Raw genomic sequence first — 24533 nt, 5'->3', positions numbered from 1 at the left:
GGTGGACAAGATAAACGACGCATGAAGAATGTATGTCCAAAATACATGTACCACACACACACACACACACACACACACACACACACACACACACACACACACACACACACACACACACACACACACACACACACAAAAGCATATGAACAATTAGATATGAATATATCACAAATAGACAGAACATTAGACGATCATACACGGTACCCTTTTATGATACCAACAATACAACAAAAGGATTGATTTTTTTAAAAGAAATCAAAAGGGAATGCGATTCCATACTAAGCATTTATTAAAGCAAATGTCTTGATCTGTGTTATTAGTCTCATTTAAGTTTCCTTGTTCAATTGTTCTTTGTTCAATATAGCTTTTAGTGCAATAAAATGTATAAAATTTGTTTGGCCCATTTTTTTGCTCACGAGTGTATATATATATATATATATATATATATATATATATATATATATATATATATATATATATATATATATATATATATATATAATGGTTTCCAACACAAAATAAAAGAATTTTCTTCCAAAATACTCACCAGGCTTCTTCTTTAGAATTCTCACAGGAAGGCTCATTCTCCTAGCTATCGTATCATTGAATCGTTGGGTTATGCTGAAAAGACATTAAAATACTACGTATGAATACAAGTTACAGTATTATATAATGAGAGAAAGAGGGAGATGAGATCTTGTGAGTGACGTCATGGCAAAAGTCGTCTTCTTTTCCAGTTGAATAATATAGGCATATATTATGGGTACTTATAAGTCAACACTCTTTGACCAGATAGGAAAATAGGATTTGAATATAAATAAAAACGACACAATGTTTGAAGTTTGGATAATATCGAAAAAATTCTCTGACCAGTGCAGATAAAAGCTTTGAACTATGAGATAACATTCTCTCGATCAAACGAAAGCATATGGTGACAGATAAAAGATGGCATCCATGCGAGAAGAATAAAAGAATTCTAGCCATCCTTGTACATAATAAACACTAACAGAATGTTTCTTTTATTGAGTTGCATTATTAATAATATCATAATTTTTTTTCAGTGATCACGACATATCAAGGCCCGGAAGCCACTCAGGGATAAGGGTTATTGCAAGTACATTACGTTAGTGTGGAGATTTGATGAAGTGTTTACTTAAGGGGGCGGTTCATTAGGAATTTGTTAACACTGGACTTGAAGACATCCAAGTTGTAGTCAGGTGGGAAGCAGGCAGACGGAACAGAGTTCCACTGGCGTGCTGTTCTAAGAAAGAAGCTTTGTTCATGGAATCCACGTTTTGATTTAGGCACAGATAAAGAGTGGGGGAAATTTTTCACAGTGAATTCAGCTAGACGGGTGTTTTTCGTGTAAGATTGGCGAGGGGGGACCAGAGATTGGAGTTCAGATGAACACCTGCCATGGAAATAACGATAAAACAAGGATAGGCTCGCAACGTCTCTTCTGTGGGAGAGAGGTTGCAAGGTAGAGAAAAGGGCGTCCCCCACTAAACCACGAAGTCTATTTTGTACTCTGTCAAGCCAGGATAGGCTGTTTTTAGCAGCTCCTGCCCAGATATGGCAACAGTATTCCATCCTTGGACGTACTTGGCTTTTATATAGATAGAGAATTGCATCAGTAGTGAGATATCTTCTGGAGCGGTAGAAGGATCCCACCATCTTTCCAGCAACCTTGGCAACAGACTTGATGTACATGTTCAATTTCAGATCAGAAGTAAAGGTCAAACCCAGAAGCTTGTCAAAACACGGGGCCTCACCCAGACGAGAGCCATCCATCCCAATTGATGCCAGATGGGGACCAGAGCGTTGATGATGTAAGGATAGGAGTTTGGTTTTGGATGCATTAAAGGTAACCAGCCACGTCTTCCCCCACTGAACCACGCGCTCGAGATCAGAGGAGAGAGAATCAGAGAGAACTTTGTCATTTACAGCCTTTGATGTGTTGCTGTAGATGGTCGTGTCATCAGCATAGATGTTAACGAATGATTTAAGTATGTGTTTAGGGAGGTCATTGATGTAGATCAGGAAGAGAGTTGGGCCCAGGATTGACCCGTGAGGGACTCCAGCATTTATATTGCAGGCCTCCGATTTTTGTCCATCTACCACTACTCTTATGAGCCTATCGGAGAGAAATGCTTTAATGATTGAGAAAACATTTCCAGTTATACCGTAGCTGGAAATCTTGTGAAGTAGACCCTTATGCCATACCTTGTCGAAGGCCTTTGATATGTCAAGAGCAATTGCCCAAGAAAGGAAGCCTTTGTCAATTCACTAATCCTGTGGGATATAACCGTCAGCACATCTGTGGTAGATCTTGCAGAGTGGAAACCATATTGTGTGTCACTAAGAAGGTTGTTCCTGCTGAGGTGGTTGACTATTTCTCTATTTAATATGGATTCCAGCAACTTACTCATAACACACAGGAGACTTATTGGTCTGTACTGAGAGGGAGATGACTTATCACCTGAATTCTTAAATACAGGGCAAACTGATGAGGTCTTCCAGGGAGTCGGAAAGCACTTCTCCTAAAGGCAGCGCTTAAATAGTTTCGTAAGTATGGGAGCGAGTTCTGGTTGAAGCTTTTTTAACACTATAATTGGGATGCCATCAGGGCCTGTTGCTTTACTGGAATCTAGGTTCTTGATTAGCTTGGCGACCTCATGCACGGATATTTTAATGTTACCTAGCTTGTTCTGTGTTATAGGAGGAAATATGGGGAGTTGATGGCCTTCGTCGCATAGGGTAGAATTAGCTGCAAAGTTCTTTGCAAATAGTTTGGCCTTGTCTGACGCTGACGAGATGACCTCTGGTTCATTGATAATGGTTGGGATAGAACGCACACTTCTGTTCAGGATCCTATTTGTTATTTGCCAAAACTGGTAGGAACCAAGCCGCTGATCAGCTACCTTGGATTTAACAGACTGGGAATATAGCTCTTTTGCATTTTTTATTACTCTTTTACAGTGGTTGCTGGCAGTCCTGAAAGCAGCTTTAGTCTCAGTACATCTATTACGTTGGTAGCTATGGAAAAAGTGATTTCTGTGCGTGATAGCAGCAGCACATTCTGGGGAGAACCATGGCTGGCTGTTAGGTTTTTGTTGGAATTTTTTAGATGGTATGAATTGGTCTATGCCTACAATTAACCTTTCGGTCAGATCTGATACTATAGAGGACACTTCCTTTTTAAACATGAAGTGCAGAGGTAAATCAGATATGAATGTACGGAAGCTATCCCAGTCAGTCATAATTGTTACATTCAACTTTATCGATTTGTAAACCCCCAACTTTCAAGTATCTCAACAACTTCCTGTGCAAAAAATGTTTCAAAAGCCGAGATGATGCCGAATCGGCCTTCAATGACTTCATCTCGTTCTGAACTCTGGATTTCTATTCTAATGGGATAAATAAACTTGTTTTTCGCTGGCAAAAATGTGTCGATTCTAATGGTTATATTTCGATTAATAACGTTTATTATGAAAGGAGTTGTGATCTTTTGAAGTTGAACTCCAAAAACGACATTATTTTTACACCAACCTAATATAACCTACTTCTTTCTTCCTTCTCTCATTCTACTAGGGACGTTCCAAAAGAAATTACTCCTATTTTTTATTCCGCCTGAATGGATCAAACTGCATTGTTATGATAACCGAACTTATGAATTGATAGCCTGAAAATTTCATCTCTCTGTTGCAGATATTGACAGTGTGAGACTTTAAGAAAACAACTGTGTGCTTCAGAAGCAAAAATGCGTCATTGAATTCTTCCATGCAGAAAAATGGGATCAATCAACATTTAGTGGCACCTGTTAAACGTTTACAAGGCTGATGCAGTTGATGTTAGCACATTTAGGAGATGGGTTTGTCGATTTCAGAGTGGGGACAGAGATGTGAGTGACAAAGCGCACTCCAGACTTCGGACTTTTATGGGCGAGTTATCAAAAGAGGCTGGCAAAATTGGATTGAGAATGGTGGTGATTATGTAGAAAAATAAAATCTGGAACAGAAAAGGTTGCTCGTTTTAATGGTACCACTCCTGTCTTCGTAGATTTTCAATTTTTTTTTCTTTTGAGATAAAATATAAGTGACTTTACGTTTGTAACGACCTTTATATTACCTACTTCTATCCTCTCCATTCTCTTAAATGTCACAGTAAGTGCCCAAAGTATAAGAAGCAAAATAAATAAATAAATGATGATGAAGAAGAAGAAGAAGAAGAAGAAGAAGAAGAAGAAGAAGAAGAAGAAGAAGAAATGTTAGTGTTGACATAGACTGGTGCAAAACCAAATAGTCATGAAGGATCAAAGAGGATGAAAAGACAGAGGACAGAAAGCACTAACCAGACCTCCATTGAATGTGTGAAAAGGACTGGGACCTTGGGGTGGCTTATTGCCACCTAAATTCAAGTGAAGACCAATAGTCGTTGTCAGTGAGAAGTCAATGGCAAGTGGTTGTTGCGATAATGCAAAGACATTTGCAATGATTATCGAAAGAGGTGGAGAGTGTCGGAAATTTGGGAAGACTTGTTATGCAGACTCCAGGGAACCCCGCCGGTTGTTGTCAGTGAGTAATCTCTGATAATGGCCTGTGTGAGAACTCCTAGTGAGTACATAAAAATAATAAATGTCATCATTTCAAGACGAAGATTGCAGAACGAAATACTTAATAGAAATAAAAAAAATTCCTTAATATCTTTCTACCTCTTTTCCTATTACATACTGGTCTCTCACTTTTCTTCTTGCTCACACTATACGCCTTCTTCTCTTTTCTGCTTTACCCGAGACGAAGTGTTAAAGAAAGAAAAACTAGAATTAAATGACCACACTTTTCCTATTCTGGTCAACTGGTAATATTATCTATAAAAGGGAAAATGTATGTGAGAGGACACTTCTCAACCTATATACTCAACGAATTTTTGATCTACAAAGTTGAAATTTGGTATACAGAGTATTCAGACATGTGGAAAACATTTTAATCGGGTTTTATCCACAAAAACGGCCGCTAAAGGGTAAAAATTGAAAAATTGGTACAGTGGGGGAGGTCATCAGATTTTTATTAATTTGTGAACTTTTACGAATGCGCATGTGTGAATCGTTCACCTGACAGATTCCTTATGTTAAGAATAAGTAGGTTTGAAAACACTTTTTAAATATCGTGTCAACCTGGCCTAATGGTTATCGTCTTTAGGTTTTGGTTCGATCTCAACTCAAGTATTTTTTTTTTTTACTTACAAAAAGTGAATCATTTAGAAAAGGCATAATACTCGCATGCATATGTCTCAGTTTCTGTACAAATTAAAATATATCATTTATGCATATTTTACGAGTATGCAACGCCGGACGGCCTGCTAGTAGGGGATAAATTTCCCATAGTATCATTACATTATTTTTTTTCCCCCAGAATAATGTAGATTTTTTTGTTAAAAACAAAGTAACCTACACTTAAAGCTGACAGGAATTACTTTGTTAATCATTAAATTACCAAATGTTAATTAAATTTACAGCATTTATCAAAAATAAATTATATATCTTATGAGAAATACAAGTTATTGTATTTTTAGGAAACACTTAAACCCATCATCTCCTTCAGCTATGAGTAAAATGTAGCATCACCCTTTAACTTTCTTTAGGGGGAATTATGGCTCCAAGAAGTCATCTGGAACACAGGAAAGTGAAAATGGTCAAGTGGTTTAATGGCACGAACTGACAACCCAGGTGTTACCAAGTTCGAATCCAATTCGTTCTATAAAAATCACTTTCACTTCCGATATTACGTGGTCTCTCCCGTAAATACCCGATGTTTATCTAGAAAGAATTCTGACTACAAAAATATCGGGGAAGCTAATGCAAACAATAGAATCTTCCAATTCATATGATAGGATGGCGATGATCTGAAATACAGAAGATAAATTTTCATCGCATAAACAAAATATGGCCAGTGCGTCTAGGGTTGTTGTTGTTTCCATTATGTGACGTTTGGTGTTGATTGCAGTAGCAGTGCATAGTTTGTCTGTGTCTCTCTTTTTCAGCATAATATTCTGTTCCATGGTATATGTTTCTCTCTCTGCAATAGTTATCAATATATAATAATAAATCATCAGGTTTTGGGGGGAAAGGGAGCGCGGTTCTTATTTTTCTTTAAATGGAATCAATCTGCCCCACTGGATATATTAGATTGGGGACTCTTTTTTTAAAGCTGAGTTGTTCGAGAGAGAGAGAGAGAGAGAGAGAGAGAGAGAGAGAGAGAGAGAGAGATTAGTAATGGATGCACCAGTCCGGATGTGGCAACAATACTCCACACATGAGTGAATTGTGGCTCTGTAGAGATACGCAGTACTCTCAAATGTGAGTAATTTACAAGCACACTAGAGGAAACCCACCTTCTTTGCAACAGCTTTTGCAATATGCTCAATGTATTTGTTGCAGTATATGTTGCCTGTGAATGCTAAGCCGGGAAATTTGAAGGAAAAGCTTTCAGGTAGGTTTCATGTTATTAGTCATGACTATTGGTGGTGGTTGAGAAGGTTTCTTGTAACTGTTAATGGAAAGAACGGTGAGAGAAAGGAAAGGTAGAAAGTTATCTTCAGTGAAGATCGGCTATGCTAAAGTGTCCAGTGGACAGGGATAGGAGAGTGGAGAGAAGTCTGTCTTGGATGCGTGGCAGGTTCTTTCCGCTGAACAACCGGCCATGTTTTCCAGAGGAGCTAAAAAAGTTTCCGAGGGAACAGATGGAATCAATACACTCTGCAAGCTGATTGGTCAATGTATGGCCAAATCGCTTGGCATGAACATTGATTCGCGAGAGAAAATAAATCTTTAATTTTATTTGTGATTACTGCAGGTACACTTTTTACACCATTATCAACCGTACATCATAGTTTCTGATGTCAATCCAGCTCTGATGAATGTGAACAACTAATGAATAGCACTGTTACTGACATGCATTGATTTATGCTCATTTATTTAACATTCCGCTTAAATATTCATGTACTCAACATCCTTCCACCAAACTGCTCACCATTCAATTGCAGATTAGTTCACAAACATTTCATTCGACTCAACATCGACATATTTTTTGAAAACTCTTATTCACCACAAACAAGGCATACTGACACTTTTTCTACATCATGTCTACAGAGACACGATGTAGGAAGTCGATTCGCATTACATTTAAATTTCAACATGTTAGTACAATTAGGGAAACAGGGAACAGGGAGGTAATTCCAAAGTTAAGCAGTTTGAAGAAAGAAACTTTAAAATAGAAGGCTAACCAGCATCTAGGGACTTCTACAGTGAAAGAGTCGGATTATGCTGCTTTTTGGAGGTATTTACATAGAAGAGGAACAAGTGCTACAAGCTTGTCAGAACACATTCTATTTAAACGGCACAGGTAGGCAACATTGCATCAATGGGGCAGGGGTTAGAGCTGGGTTGATAGTGTGGGACCTGTTAAATTGGATAATCTTTTTCTGAACCCTGTATAAGAGTGAGAGACTCCATGCATGGGCGAATGGTGACTTTGTGAGTCTACAAAGATACAAGATGCTGTTGGGTGTGAGTATTTTTCTAGCATGGTAGAGGGAGCCCACTTTCTTTGCAGTAGCTTTGATAATGTCTTTAATGCATTTGTTCCAATTAATGTTGCCTGTGAATGTTAAGTTATTAGTCATGGCAATCGTTGAAGAGTCTGAAGAATAGTTCTTGGCCGAGATATGGTCATTTTTCATCATGATAGCATCTTTGGGTTTGCCCCCAAATCTTACCAACATTTAATATAAATTAGTTATAAAGTTATATTTTAGCAAAGGAAGAAAATCAAGGATGCACACACACACACACACACACACACACACACACACACACATATATGTATATAATTATTACTATAATTATTTTAATACCTTCAGACACTAGTGTTTCATCGTTTCAGCAACCATCAGTGCCGAGAGTTACGCGATTACAGCCTGTCAGGAGATTCGATCCCGGCCACAAAGCCATCTCTGACTCCATTAGCAAGGAACAAACCACACGGCCAACGTTTACTGCAAGGAATACAGTTTAATTTAAACATTTATATACAATGTAAATGTCAAGAATGTGAGAATGATCTTATGATTATGACATCATGATCTGCACGCGAGCTTAAGTGACCAACTTGTTACATATCAACTTAGAGTGCTAAACAATAAGAACCGAGTTCTTAAAGCGGCTGACACACACACACACACACACACACACACACACACACACACATATATATATATATATATTTATATATATATATATATATATATAAATATACATATATATATACGTATATATACACATATATACATATATATATATATATATGCATATATATACATATATTTATATATATATACACATATATATGCATATATATATATACATATTTATATAAATATATATATACATATATATACATATATATACATGTATATATATACATATATATACATATTCTTTTAACTTTCTTGAAGTTTTACATTTGGATTTTACCATCACTGGATTTTTTATCTTCCACCAGACTATCCATTCATGTGTAATCACCTTTTTCTTCACCATATTCCCTCTGCTTCACTTTTTGTTATCAAGTAAGATCTTTGACTTACTTGCAGTTTCATCAAATACTTTTGCATGCAAAATCCGATCCCGCAAATATGTTAAAACACTTTGGACAAGAGTTAAAAGCATATAATCTGAAAAGGAAACACTTAATAATAGTTTATTAACTATTTGCTCTTATTATAAGCTCTATCTCCTATTTGGTGTTATCGAGCTTTTAGGTCTGGTTGAGATCAATTTTAAAATATTAATTCTTTAATATTTATAATATACTTTAGTTTTACCATGTGGGATCATTTTGGTAGATTTAATTGTAATTTTTATTTTATATATATATACAGTGATGATCATATTTATTGGCACGGTAAAATAAAAGTTAAATTTTGTCTAATAAATTCTAAAAAAGGGATTAAATTAAAGAAAATAACAAAGTATATTATGTATTTTTAACTGGCCTTTCCGATGCAGCAATCGGATTTTAGAAAAAAATAAATAACAAAGGAACAACAAACATAATTGCAAAAAACCCTTGTTCAAAATTATTGGCACGATTTATTTAATAATCAATTGTATAGCCTTTGGCCTTGATTACCTTCCTCAGTCGCTTTTCATAGTTTACAACCAAGTTGTTGCACTCTTCAGTAGTAATTTTAGCCCACTCTTCCTGACAATAATCCTCCAATTGAATAAGATTCTTAGGCTTCCTTTGCATTACCCTCAATTTTAATGTTCTCCATAAATTTTCAATTGGATTAAGGTCTGGGCTTTGTGATGGCCACTCCAAAACATTAATATGATTGTCCTCAAGCCATTTCTTAGTCAGTTTAGCCGAATGCTTTGGGTCATTATCTTGCATGAACCACCAACGACGACCAAGTGAGAGCTCTTTAGCAGAGTCTTTCAGGTTTTCATCCAATATTTTAACATAATCTTCCTTTTTTATGCTACCTGTGACCTTAACAAGTCGCCCTGGTCCAGAGGCAGCAAAGGATCCCCAAAACATCAAACTGCCTCCACCGTGCTTCACTGTGGGTATGGTGTTCTTAGGCAAGAAAGCTTCGCCAGATTTTCTGTAAATATAAGACACTTTATTATGGCCAAATAACTCTATTTTCGTTTCGTCAGTCCATAGAACACGTTTCCAGAATGCAACATCTTTATCAATATGACGTTTTGCAAAGGCTAGCCTTGCTTTCAGGTGCATAGGCTTCAATAAGGGAGTCTTTCTCGGACGACATGCTTTTAAACCAGCTCTCTTCAAAACTCTACCAACTGTATGTCGAGATACATTCACTCCAGAGGTGCTCTGTTCATCAACAATCTCCCCAACAGAGATCATTGGGTTTTGTTTTACTTGTCGAACAATTTTCCGTTCATCTCTTGGAAAAAGAATCCTTTTTCTCCCTCTACCCTCTAAACTCATAACGTGGCCTTGCGATTTGAACTTGTTTATTATGGCTCTAACAGTGGATTTGGGAAGGTTTAGCTTCTTTGAAATCTTATCATAGCCCTCCCCATTGGTATGGCATGCTACAACAAGCTTCCTGACGTCTTCGCTGTGTTCCTTAGTTTTAACCATAGCGATTGAAAATTATAATTTAGTCACTTATAATAGTTTAAATAAATCGCTATCTAAAAATTATCTGAAAAAAATTATTCACTGAATTAGCGTTAAACAAGCATAATATGTCTATAAAAAAGTTCAGAAAGCACGTAAACCGGAAATTGATTGATATTATACTGATACTAAAAGAAAAACAAAGCCGTGCCAATAATTTTGAACAAGGGTTTTTTGCAATTATGTTTGTTGTTCCTTTGTTATTTATTTTTTTCTAAAATCCGATTGCTGCATCGGAAAGGCCAGTTAAAAATACATAATATACTTTGTTATTTTCTTTAATTTAATCCCTTTTTTAGAATTTATTAGACAAAATTTAACTTTTATTTTACCGTGCCAATAAATATGATCATCACTGTATATATATATATATGGGACATGCATAATTAAGTGGAACACAAATTAAACCTTGAGAGAATAGAAGAGCCATCAGGTAGCAAGTACTTCTTAAATCATAAACAGAGTTTTGTAAATGAAAAATAAAGGAAAACGAAATTTAAAAGCAAACCATTTTATAAAAGCGCTAAGAATAAAAGTTATTTTTAGTCATTTATACAAACATATGCTTGGTGAAAAAGGTTGAGTTAGTAGTCACAAGTTCCTAGTATGAATAATATGCATATGTATGTAATATACCTATGTGAGTATTTGGTATTGTGTATGTGTGTGCGTTGGTTTACCTTGTTTTTGTTAGTGAGTGTAAAGCTGTGAGTAGCAATTCATTTCTGTTCACCCGGCTATTGCTCGTGTGTAGAAATGTGCATGCGAGATGGAGGAATGCTAATATGTGAGTCATTGGGTCCTTTCCACCTTCTCCAACTTAAGGCCAGGTGCTGAGTAGACATTCTGGAATCCTTCGGTACTGCAGTCGGTTTGAGAATTCTGTTTGTATTGAACAGGTCTTAGAGGAATTTTAACCTCACACCACCTTACCGTTTTCACATGAGGTTGTTTGGACGCCAACTGAGAAGACTAACCTGTTTGCTCGGCGGTTTGCTTCCAACTCTACTCAAGACCCAACAAACCTTTCTCTTCCAAATTTCCCTTTGCAGACAGAAGTCACACTCGATGATCTGAAAATCTCTTCTCAGGTTCTTGATACCATAAAAAACCTGGACATCTTGAAGGCGTGTGGGACTGATCCTATTCCTGCTATACTTTTTAAAAAATGCTCCACTGAGGTTGCCTCAGTTCTTTCAAAACTCTTCAACAAATGCTTACTGAATCTTGAATCTGACTGTTGGAAAATTGCTCCTGTGTTATCAGTTTTTAAGAATTTTTGGTGAAAAAAATGACCCAATTAATTATCACCCCATTAGCCTCCTTTCTTTCTTTGCCAAAATCTTTTGAGTCCTTAATCAATCAAGCACTAGTCCAGCACCTCATAGACATTGAACTTCTTTTCAACTGACAGTATGAATTTAGGCAAGCTAGTTCTACTGCAAATATCCTAATTAATCTCTTAACATATATATCATGCACTGAATAAGGCAGAGGAGGCTACAGCAGTATCACTTGATAGATTTGGAACGAAGGTCTCCTCATGAAAATCAAATCATATGGCATTACTGGACGAATAATTAGTGTAATCAAATCTTTCTTAGAGAAGGGAAAGATCTAAGTTGTCCTTCATTGTTGTATGTCAAAACAACATAATACAAATGTCAAAGGGGTCGATACTTGGACCTTTATTATAAATGACCTCCCTGATAAAATTGTCTCTGAGATGGGTATATTTGCTGCTGACATCACATTCTATAACAGTTATGAGGGGGAAGCGAATGAACACATATTTAAGGTAACGGCTGAATCCTTGGAGGAAAACCTCCAGTCTGTAGTGGAATGGGGACGTAAATGACTGGTAACAGTCAATACTACCAAGACTACAATACTTTCATTTAACAATTATAAGAAACCTTCTCAACCACTGATTGTTATGACTAATAATTAGGGCTATGACAACAGCATATTCTTATCACTGTTTTGACTCTCGAGTATATATCCGACACAGACACAGTTAGACACAGTTAATCAACCGAGAACCACACCACTCTATATAAAAGCGTATAATATATCAACGGATACACACTCGAGAGTTAAAACAATAAAAAGAATATGCTGTTGTCATAGCCCTACTAATAATACACAACCTGGAAGCTCTTCATTCAAGCTCCTCGCTCTAACATTCACAAACAACATGAGTTGGAACAAATACATAGAGGACATTGTTAAGGTTGCTGTGAAGAAGTAATTAAAACTTTTAATAATATCAGGAATGGACTTGTTCTATCATAATTTCCAAAATGTACTGTTTTTCCGGGGTGGGGTGGATGTGCTGAAGCATAAAACATACACTTTCAAATCTGTTATTTCGTTTTCCCAATAATTTAAGAATTTTAAATAACTTAATCATCAGCAGTAAAATTAAATACGTTCACTTTTTAAACGTTTCGAAGCTTTTTTTTTTTTTTATCCCATTTTTATTTTTAGGAGGGGGCGATACTTCAATATAGTAATTTCTACGAAACATTTACATTTCTGTCTAAAACTAGTTCCCAATAATGTTTATTTCATTGTTAGATGAAAGTACAGAATAATGGAACCTTCTTTGTATAAGTACAGAAAGTTTTATTGTTCATTTTTCACTCTCCTCAATACAATATACTTTCTAATTACACAATATATAACATTATTAAAAACTTGTTTTCTTCGTAGCAATAAAGGGAGATAAATTAGTGCACATTCATATTTATTATTTTTTTGTCTAATGCAATCGTTATCCAGGTGTATTTCTAAATTTTCAAATCTAAATTACGTAATAATGTTTTCTCTCTATTCAAAATCCGCAACACGCATCGATTCAAACTTCACAACTGTCAATACTAATGGATCTATACATTTTCTATCTTCACAAGGAGCCTAAAACTTGGGTTAATGCCACCAACAAAATGAAAACAAAAACCACTAAGTCTTCTATGAATGAATAAGTTGTTTTAACACCGAAAGTCTCAGAAAAAAGATTTTAATTATTTAATAAAATTATTATACTATAATTCGGGTTTCTAAATTGTCAAATTATACACCCCCCACACACACACACACGAACAGGCCGCCCGGTATTGCTCGGTCGTAAAATACGCTTAAATATAATATTTTGATTAACGCAGATTTCGTATTTATTATTATATTATATTGAACCCCATATTATGTAATGATTTAAAAAAAAATGACTTGTGCGCCACCGCCGAGAATCGATACCAAAAAGTTTAGCTTACGATTTATTTTTTCTCTTGACGTTAATGCTTGAGCTATGAAGACATGTTTGCTACAAGGCTACAAACTAAAACATGAACCAATAGCTATTGCGTTACGCATGCATATTCGTAATGCATGGCAAATTCCATTTTTATTTTAATTTTTACACTTTTGCACCGATTTTCCCTGGCTAAAACCCAAATATAAAGTTTCACGTGGGTTCAAATACCCTATATATTAAGTTTCATGTATGTAGACTGAAAACTGACAGAGGAGTTTGGTAGGCAAATTTTTTAAACAAATGCATAAATATAGATAGAAAGAGGTTTGTATTTACTATAAGCTTTTTATGCAATTATTACGAAAGTATAAATCATATACTCATAGAATATCTGCATGAATACAATTACATGTAATACAGGGTGTCCAAAAACTCACTGAAGGATTTTGAACTTAAATAGATTCCGTATTTTTGATATCTTTCTGTAATTTTAACACAATCTGCCTAAGACATTAGGAAATTTTTTAAAAAATGCAAAATTCAAACAATCTTTATTTATGAAAAATAATGTCTTTTAAATGTTGCCCATTTTCAGCTCCGCATATTTGTGCTCTTTTCAAAACATTATTCATGACAGATTGCACAATCTCTGGATTGCGATTTAACTCCCTTATTTCATTCCTAATGTTTTCCTTCAATTCTTGCAGGGTTTGGGGTTTGTTAACATAGACTCTTTCTTTAAGATATGCTCACAAGAACAAGTCGGGGCTAGTCAAGTCTGGGGAACGTGGTGGCCATTTGAGCACATATATGCAAAGCTGAAAATGGGCAACATTTAAAAGACATTATTTTTCATGAATAAAAGTTGTTTGAATTTTGCATTTTCTTTTTAATTTCCCAATGTCTTAATCAGATTGTGGTAAAATTACAGAAAGATATCATCAAAAATAAAGAATCTATTTAAGTTCAAAACCCTTCTTTTTCGGACTTTTTGGACAGTCTTTAGTTAACTAAAGATGATCACCCCATGAGAAAACCGAAAAAAACTAACAGGGAATTAATTAAAATGAATATTTAAAAGAATATGCAAATTAGCTAGATCTTTTACAGATGACTGCAATTTCACGACTCATATATAACAAAGTTGTATTTTCTTTTTAAATGAATAGAAAAAAGGGTTTTTCATAAAACTCTGTGGACCGGCTGACCGCCCTTGCTTTCATCTTGTCTATCAAAAATATTATTGTTATGGAAACCATCTTGTATTTAATAAAATTCACACTGCTTTCCTCAGTCCAACCATATCGAGTACAAATAAGCTGTTTTGACAAGAAAAGTTTCAGAAAGAAATGAATTTAATTTAAAAAAATATTACATTAATATTCGGTTTTCTAAATTTTCAAATTAAATTCGTGAAATAATTTGTTCAAATATGTGACCGCGTTCACAAACTTATTCAAAATCCGCGCTAACCATGCAACCAACATCGATTCAGACTTTACGGCAACCATCAGCAACATCTTACGTGTACGTTTTGGCTCTCGAAGAGAAGTCGACCCCTTGGGTTAATACCACAAACAAAATGAAGAGAAGAAAAACAAGAAAAGCACTTAGTATTCTTTTATGAATAAGTTGTTTAAATATATATATATATATATATATATATATATATATATATATATATATATATATATATATATATATAAGGTTATCAGAATTTTTGTAGGAATTTTTGACACCCCTAACACGAAACTGCGAATAAAATATAAAAATCTCGTAATTTCTCTTTTAAAAGTGGGTTGTTTATTTTCTTTATGGATTATACTTCCAAAATAAACTATTAAAATTGTATAAAAAGTAATAGAAGTATATTTTTTTATTTAAAAAAAAACAGTAATGAAATTAATTGAATTTTACGAGCTCAGCATTTTTCAATTTTTAAACTTTAAAAATCTATCAAAGGTTTTCTATTGATTTTATTTTTACGATATTTTCAGGGTCAATGTGAAATTTTATGCTCTTTCCAATAAAATGAATATAATAATTTAGACAAACGGTTTTTCTTTTAATTCACGCCCCCCCCCATTTTCAAGTGTCTATTAAAAAGTAAATAATTAATTTACTCACCAAAGTTTTATATATCATAAATTGGAGATAAAAGATCAATAAATAATATATCAAATTTAAAACAAAAAAAGTAGTGCTTTTTAGAAATTTACCTGTAAAGTCTGAAGTTTAAAACCTTTTTTTTTTAAATCACGTTGTTTTTTTTTTTAAATAAAACCTTGGTCCTTGCTCCTTTAATTGAAAAAAAGTTAGGGATTGAATTACATTTTTCGAGTAGTTATAAGCTTGGAAAGACAGGGGGTCGAATTAATTCACGCCTCTCATTTTGAAATGTCTATTAAAAAGTAAATAATTAATTTACTCACCAAAGTGTTATATATCACAAATTGAAGATAAAAGAGCAATAAATAATATATTCAAATTTAAAACAAAAAAGTAGTGTTTTTTAGAAATTTACCTGTAAAGTCCGAAGTTTAAAACCTTCCTTTTTTCTTTTAAAAAACACGTTTTTTTTTTGTTTTTTGTTTTTTTTAATGAAACCTTGGTCCTTGCTCCTTTAATTGAAAAAAAAAGTAGGGCTTGAATTACATTTTTCGAGGAGTTATAAGCTTGGAAAGACGGGGTGGAATTATTCAATATTATTCACGAAATTTCTGACACACCTATATATATATATATATATATATATATATATATATATATATATATATATATATATATATATGCATTTATGACTAGTTTTCATATAATGCTATTTAAATTAATGCCAGTACCAGCAAATTCATAGCTTTGCTACAATATTCATTTGTTAATATCTTTCCTCTGATGAGAAGAACGCACTTCTTTGAAACTCCACGGATTAAGGAAATTTCAATATACCTTATTTGAGTGTCTTGTCGAACACTAAATTAATGTAAAATATATTTTTACAGTCTTAAAATTTTTAATTTTTATTCTTATATATATGGGGGGGTATGAGAAAATATGTTTATTCAAATTGAAATATAATTGAAATATAATTATATTTCACCTTTTATTTATACCAATCCTTTAATTTATGAAGCTCAATGTAATTACAGAGCATATACAAATAAATGACAAACGGTCTATAATCCAAATTTCAAAATGTTGTCCATCTTACCGTTTATTTCTTGGAGCATATTCAAATGTTCATGTAGATAGATAGATAGATAGATAGATAGATAGATAGATAGATAGATAGATAGATAGATAGACAGGAGCACCTTATCCTGCCTTCGGTTCAAAATCAGCTTCAAAACCTAGGTGATACCCCTTTTATTTCCCTGCAACCCCTTTCCCACAGAAGAGACGTCGGAAGCCTATGTCTGCTCTATCGTTATTTTTATTGCAAGTGCTCGTCTGAGCTCCTTCTATGATCCCCACTTGCCAAACTTTCACAAAAAGCACTCGATTAACTACAACCACTATTAACAATTTCCCACACACTTTATCTGTGTCTAAATCTAAATGCAGATTCCATAAACAAAGCCTCTTGTTTACAACTGCTCGCCTGTGGAACTGTTTTTCAGCTGACTACAATTTGATCGTCTTCAAGGCCAATGTAAACAAGTTCTTGTTGAGCCGTCCCCTTAAATAATCAAATCATATCCAACTTCCACTACTAACGACTACTATGCTGTTGTCCCGATGACCACCGTACACTTGTTAACCATTCTTTTCGAGTAGCCTTCGGGACTTGATAAGTGGTGACTCCCTTGTAAAAAAAAAAATTATTATTTAAATTTCATTCTGTTATTGTATTTGTGTATGGTTTATAAAATGGAATATGCGAGGTGTGAATATTCAAAACCCAGATCACATTTGAATGCTTGACTCTTGCACACTTCACGTTAAAACGGCGCACAGATGAAATGAATTTTGAAGATTCTAACTTCTAAAGCTTAGGAACGGTCCCATTAATGGGTGGTTTTATTATATTATTATAAGCTTGAATGGTTTGATGACCCATCCACTTCCTGTCAGAAACTTGGAAAATAATATATTTTTCCGAATCTTCAAAACCGTTTAAAAACCGGTTATACCTATTTATTTATTTATTTATTTATTTATTTTTGCTAACCTTTATTGTTTATGTTTGATTTGAATAGGAGAATGTAACAAATTGGACTCGACTAACGTTTAAATAGACGGAAAAATAAAATCTTTTAATATTTTTTATTGCTGAAAAATATCTTAAATAAAACATGTAGAAAACTTTAAAGGAATAGATCATGATGATGATGATGATGATGATGATGATGATGATCATCATCATCATCATCATCATCATCATCATCATCATCATCATCATTTTAACGTCTGTTTTGTGCGCTGACATGCGTTGGACGATTTAAAAAATTGGTTTCTCGAAGTAAACTAGTAAGTAACCTAGCAAGCTCTTTATTTATCCCTTTTTCCTGAAGGTTCATTTTTTTATCATTTCACAACTTTTATCACTAGTTCATCTATAACTTTAGAAACAACCCTAAATATAGGATGTTCAAACTAAATAAATACATAAATAAAATAAGTTCTGGAAAAAAATTATTTTAAATCGGTAATCTTCATTTTAGAAAGGTAGTATCAACTCGGGATGATGATGATGATGATGATGATGATGATGATGATGATGATGATGATGATGATGACGACGACGTGATAATGATGACGATGACGATGGTGATGATAATAATGGTGACGACGATGTGATGATGATGATGATGATGATGATGATGATGATGATGACGACGACGACGACGACGATGATGACGATGATGATGGTGATGATGATGATCATGACGAGGATGTGATAATGATGTTGATGATGACGATGGTGATGATGATAATGACGACGACGATGATGATGATGGCGACAACGACGACGATGATGATGGCGACAACGACGACGATGATGATGATAATGATGATGACGATGATGACGATGATTATGATGATGATGACCACGATGGGATGATGAATATGACGACGATGATGATGATGATGATGACGATGATGATGACGACGATGTGATGATGATAATGACGACGATGATGACGACAATGTGATAATTATGATGACGATGATGATCATCATCATTATCATAAAAGTAATCTATCTCTTGTCAGGTCTTTATGTATCCCTCCTTTCTTTTGAAAATTTCAAAAATTGAGTTCATAAAATTAAGATAAGTCGCACTTTTACATAGAACTCACTAAGATCGTACCTGATTATTGTCTGATTAGCATGAACTCCTTCTCGGTGGTCGCAGCTATTCGTTAAACAAGATTGTGAGTTTTCACCACCGACACTTAGAACAGAAAGGCTGAGCGAAACCGAACACACAGCAACATCGTCACTCTCATTCTAATGAGTTGCAGCTTTCCACGCCTGACACGTTTCTCTTAAACTCGACAATTTGAACAACATTTCGAACGAGACCCTTTATTTAATCCACAGCGGTAGCATGTTCTCGTTCCGCCAGCCATGACGATGACTAAGTAATTCATAATTATATTTTGACTAAGTAATTCATAATTATATCTTGACTGTCGTCTGCAGTGAGGATTAGACCTTTATCTTTAACGGACAGTTCTAGCATGAATTTTGGGAACCGTGAACCTATTTTTGTTTTTAAAATTACAATCTTACCATTTCTTACTATTTATTACTACATATTAATATATATGTGCATGTACATGTGTGTGTGTGTGGGGGGGGCGTATGTACACACATATCGTAGCTTATTTCAGTCTTGACAGACTAAGGATACTCACTGTAAGGGTGCCTGCGCCTGAAATCTTTTTGGCAAGAGTTGGACAATCTCCAATCACATCTCTCATGAGTTAGCGTTGTTAAATACCAGTGGCAAGTGGAGGTTCAGGACGACTGGAAACAATGTCGAGATAAGCGAAAAGCACATGCGGTGCCTAGAATTCCCAAATGGTCACTCATCTGGTACTAGCCTAGCTCAATGTTTGCTTAACTTCGGTGATCTGACGAGAACCGGTGTGTTACACACACACACACACACACACACACACACACACACACACACACATTTATCTATCATTTATAATTATTGCTTCACATATTGTGTTAAATTCTATACTAGGTCGATCAGTATACGCGTTGCTTCTTTGAGTCGTCTTACTCTTCGCCGTTCTTCTGTCTATAATTTTTACTTCGTTCCATAAGGGTAGATGGTTTCTCTTTTCTCTTCATATATTGTCAGCTATGCCCGACTTTTCAATATCTCCACGTATTATGACTTTTCGATGTTTTTCTAACCTTACTTTTAATCATGTTTGTATAGTTTTCCGCACTTGCACAGAATCTCATACACATACATGTCATTTAGTCATGATTTTCTCCGGAGAGGTTTGATTCACACAAGATGGTTTCGGAAAGTTGAGTCAATCCTGGATGCTGTCCTGATGTCATATGTATTAGATATGACATATTCTCGCAATATTTTTCGACAAGCCGTTCATGTATAGTATGCAAACTATGGTGAGTTTTGGGTTGTGTCCTTTCATGTTTCGTTCAGGTTACTGTGAGCTGATGTCATACAATCTAGATAGTTGTTTCGATGTTTTTTTTTTTTTTTAACTGTCCATCTCCTCTTGATTAGCATTGTTGTTAGCACATATTGCATTCGCTCGGTGTGGTAAACAACGGATGATTAATTTCTTTACATTATACGGATGGTGGGAGTTGAAGTTTAGATATTAGATTGGCCAGTGACAGGCTTAGATTATCCGTATACTGAAAATCAACTTTCACCAGATTCTATCTAAACTTCGACTTGCACCATCCATATAATGCAAACAAAGGAACTGTCCGTTGCCTACAACACCGAGCAAAAACAATATGTAGTGACAGCAATACATATCAAGAGGAGATGGACAGTTTAAGAGAAACATAATTGCGAATTACTTAAGACTTCTACCCAGTAATGACTGACGGGACGATGGAATAAACAAAATAAATAAATAATGGAATAAACAAAAATTCTGTTAAAAATTGCATGCAGATTCCCGTGCTCGGCAGAACGATTTCCGAGTTCAACAAGATACACCTGAAGAAAGTCGGAGGCTACATCGACAGAAATGTTTCTGTGAATAACACTCAAAATTAGAACAGTAGTTCGAATAATCCGAAGAAACAAAAATAGATTAGTTTGTAAATTAATTTCTAAAAAACCATAAAACACATACATGCCAGCATGTAAAACCAACGTAAAAACGATGATGATTGTGATTATGATGACGATGATGATGACGCCTATCTAGATTTGTTGGAGTTTATGAAAATTGTAGGTACCCTTACTAAAGATTGGATGATTAAAAAATATAATGTTTTTTTTAAAAGATGTCTTAAATTACAAAATGAAACGATCATCTTAGAAATGTCTTACGTGTAGGCTTTTGTATCCGTTTCTTTACAGCGTATTTGATCGGACGCCATTTTGTACAAATACTCCTCTTCAGTTGATTAATAATCCACCCAATGCAACAACTAAAAGGGTAACTGAAATGAATTGTGTCCGACTTTGAAAGTTATTTATCCAGAGAGTGAAACGATGCTAATCTTAGATTTTAAATTTAAATAATAGAAAAGGAAAGAAAAAGAAACGCGGGCGTGAGAAAGTAAAAGATGATCACGCTGATCTATTGACTATTATGTATAAGAAAAAAAAAAGCAAACCTAATACGGAATCAAGTCTTTATAAAACCAGAAATGGCGAAATTTCTCACTTATTATTAAAGAAATTTCGCAAATCCAGTTACTTTTTTTTTTAAAATTATTTTCATAGAAAAATAGTTAATTATGCTTGAACTGGTTCGCCCCTATTTACGGCTCGATTCTCCGTACAAAAAAAACAAAAACGGATGTTAATATTTCGACAGCTTCGACACGTGCGAAAACGAAAGAGATAATTTCATCTCTCTGTGCGCATGTCCCTGTTCGTCGACTAATCAGGTATCATTGGGGTAAGTATTAACACCAGTACAAAAAAAATGTTTGTTTTTTTTTTCGCTCAACAATGACTTTTGAGGATTTGACGATAACAAATAGCAGTGGCAGCCGCCAATTGACTCGGTAGTTAGCAACAGTATCTCTGGTTCTACACGATTCTACAAAATGGAATGAAGATCTATCGACATGAGATTTAGTACCATTATATCTTGATTAAAATGTTCGTGAGGGGCATAATATTGGTGCAACACTATTCTATCCAGGGAGTTAATTTTACCTCTCTTGGTGTGGTACTATGAATACCATCCCGAAGAAGCAATAGGAGGTGACTAAAAAAACTAACAATTTGTTGGAAGGGCAATGATTAAAAGGACAATGGTTAAAAATAATTCACCCAGAAGCACAAACGAGGTCGGAAATAGGATAGGAGTTGCAGAGAGGGCAAGTCATATTCCACTGTAGACAAAAGACCGGGCATAGGATTTCTGATTTTGAGTTGAGTCAAAAAATTTAGGAGTGAAGGTTTTTAGTTTGCGACAGTTGACGACGGTTTGCAAATAGACCGACTTCAAGTAAACGACAGCCAGATCATCCCAATTGGGTTTTAGTTGATACACTGGAACTTAACTAAGATGTGAACGTTAGCGTTTGAAGGGTCGTTTTCTGCGATGATATCACACACTTAGAGTACAAACGATTTGTAGAGGTTTGTGTTTTATCTTGCTTTGCATTTTTATACATGTAAACCACTGCTTGCGCCCTCGGCGACAGCCAAAACGACATGGTTGGAACAGGAAGAGAAGATGAAGGAGAATGAAAACCATGACGGTGTTGTGTTGTTGATCATCGAGAGGAACGCATGGTTTTACCCAGTGGTAGGCATTCTCTATTTTTCCATTAAATTATTTTCAATTTTCAACATAAAAGTATTTTCTTTTTCTTTGAAATAACTTGTAATTTTTTAAATCTTTTTTTTTTCACTTCACATACAATAAATGCCAATGAAAATAATGAAAATATTGATTTTACCCACTCGCCTCCTCCCACCAAAATATAAATGGACTTTCAGGGTGTTCTTTTTTAGAGGCAGCAAACTTTAAATTGACAACTCTGTTTTCTTTAATTGCATATTTGGCAACTATCGGTTGTTTAGCGTTCAGTTTGATTTGACAATCATGAAGAGACTGATATACGTGATTTATTTTAATTCAAAGTTCGCCGCCTCTGTAAAAATAGCTTTATATTGTTGATGAACTATGTAGCAGCGGCTGATGATAGTGATCCATCTTATAACTTGTTAGAGGCAAGACTATTACGATAATGGCAAAGAAAGCTGACAAGCACTAGAGTTAAAAGTGCAAATAAAAAATAACAGGTTTATTGGACTGTAAATGGTACAAAGAATCATAAAGGGTTTTGTGTCACAAAAAGGGCTGACAAGGAGTGCCTGGTAAAATTACTCATCCAAAATTCGTGGTAGAATATAGTTATTAGTGAGATCCGAATGCCATACCAGGATTGGATGACTGCTGCAAAAACTGAAACGGAAGTTTTTGTATGTGGGAAGGATAGTAAATGCATTAAATGTGCATTATCTAAGTTGTTCTCTAAATAGTATATAGAATTGCACAAAGGTATAGCGTGTAAGTTGCTCTGAAAAGGGTGATTCAAATCACACAAAATCATAGTTTGTTGCCTTGAAAAGGGCAGGTTTGTATTCAGACGGATGACGTTGTTTGTTGAGCTGAGCTAGTCTATGGCTAGACAGTTGATAGCCGGGTGAAGGTTGATCATTGGTATTAACTTGCTTCCTATTGCAGAAAGATGTGACACAGGACCAGAAGCTGGAGAAAAAAAGCTTCCATGAGATGACATTCTGGTCATGTACTAGGACTAAGCCAAACCATACCTTATTCCAACAACAAAGGGGCTGATAGTTCAAGTCAGGTCATAGGTTGCCAGACTGATTCCAAGTGCTTACTTGTTCCTACATCAGCATGCTCCCTTCATATAGTCCAATCCTTTCTCACCATTGCAAGTTAAAGAATAGTTGTGAATAGCGAAGAAGACTTCATGCAGACTAGACAGCCCCAAGGCATAATTTTCATGAGCTCTATACAAAATGTCAACCCACCTAACAAATAAATAAACTGCAAAAACATGTGGCACAAAGCCTTCCGTAGGTAAGGAAAAACAGCCTCCAACTTGCTGGGGTAAATATAATATTATTTACTTGTGTGATACTTGTGTGATGTCTTTTGGCGGTCAGAGCCCTCCAAGGTCACTGTGGCAAGCGGCCTCCAGTTGGGACGGTATAGGCGGCGTCGAATCAATAGACCGCTGCACCGTTTCGCTGTCCCTCTTTACACAGACAAGCATGTGGCGTAAGCTATTGGATTCACTGCGTCTCATAGTGGTATAACTGGGGATCTGAGGTTCGTCTGGTACAGACTTCAGCCAGGTATCCAACGCCGACTTGAACGATTCTGTTTTGCAGTTCGTGATCTCTCTGATGTTACGTGGTAGGCAATTGAAGAGCGTAGGACCCCGGGAATTTAAACTCGATTCCCTGAGCTGTCGGATAACCTCGGGATACGGCATTAAAAATTAGTAACAAAATACAGTACACTATATAATACACATGTATATAATCAAATAACATAATAAATAATACCGTAACGAGGGGAAAATACCGTAACCAGGGTCCGGTAAAACATTGTATTCCACATCGTAACATGAAAAAAAAAAAACGTATACTAGGGCCACCGTATCCCGGGGTTCTACTGTACAACATTACAATATTCCATTATATACCTTGTTTTATATATATCAAGAGAAGATATAAAATGAGAACATCATATTGTGAATTTTCATATGCGTTAGAATTGTTTCATAACCATTTGGACAATTTTAAATATTATATCTTTCAAAAATATTCCATAACAGTTACCCTTCAGACGGTAAAATGCACTATTTATGCATATATGAATACATTC

The 24533-nt window shown here is 35.1% G+C and overlaps 1 protein-coding gene across 1 annotated transcript in view; it reads right to left on the bottom strand.

The window, feature by feature from the left end:
* Positions 1 to 24533, bottom strand: part of LOC145258976 (uncharacterized) — a 62953-nt gene that overhangs the window by 6576 nt on the left and 31844 nt on the right. The window contains exon 2 of the mRNA XM_080116655.1: positions 548 to 621. Coding sequence (XP_079972781.1) covers positions 548 to 621 — 74 coding nt within the window. The remainder of the gene's footprint in view (positions 1 to 547; positions 622 to 24533) is intronic.

This window comes from Euprymna scolopes, chromosome 3 (genome assembly GCF_053919585.1).
Source record: "Euprymna scolopes isolate OS-2025 chromosome 3, ASM5391958v1, whole genome shotgun sequence".
Lineage (NCBI taxonomy): Eukaryota > Metazoa > Mollusca > Cephalopoda > Sepiida > Sepiolidae > Euprymna > Euprymna scolopes.
Note: the sequence above shows the minus strand (reverse complement) of the source record. Positions and strands in the feature narration are given on the sequence as shown.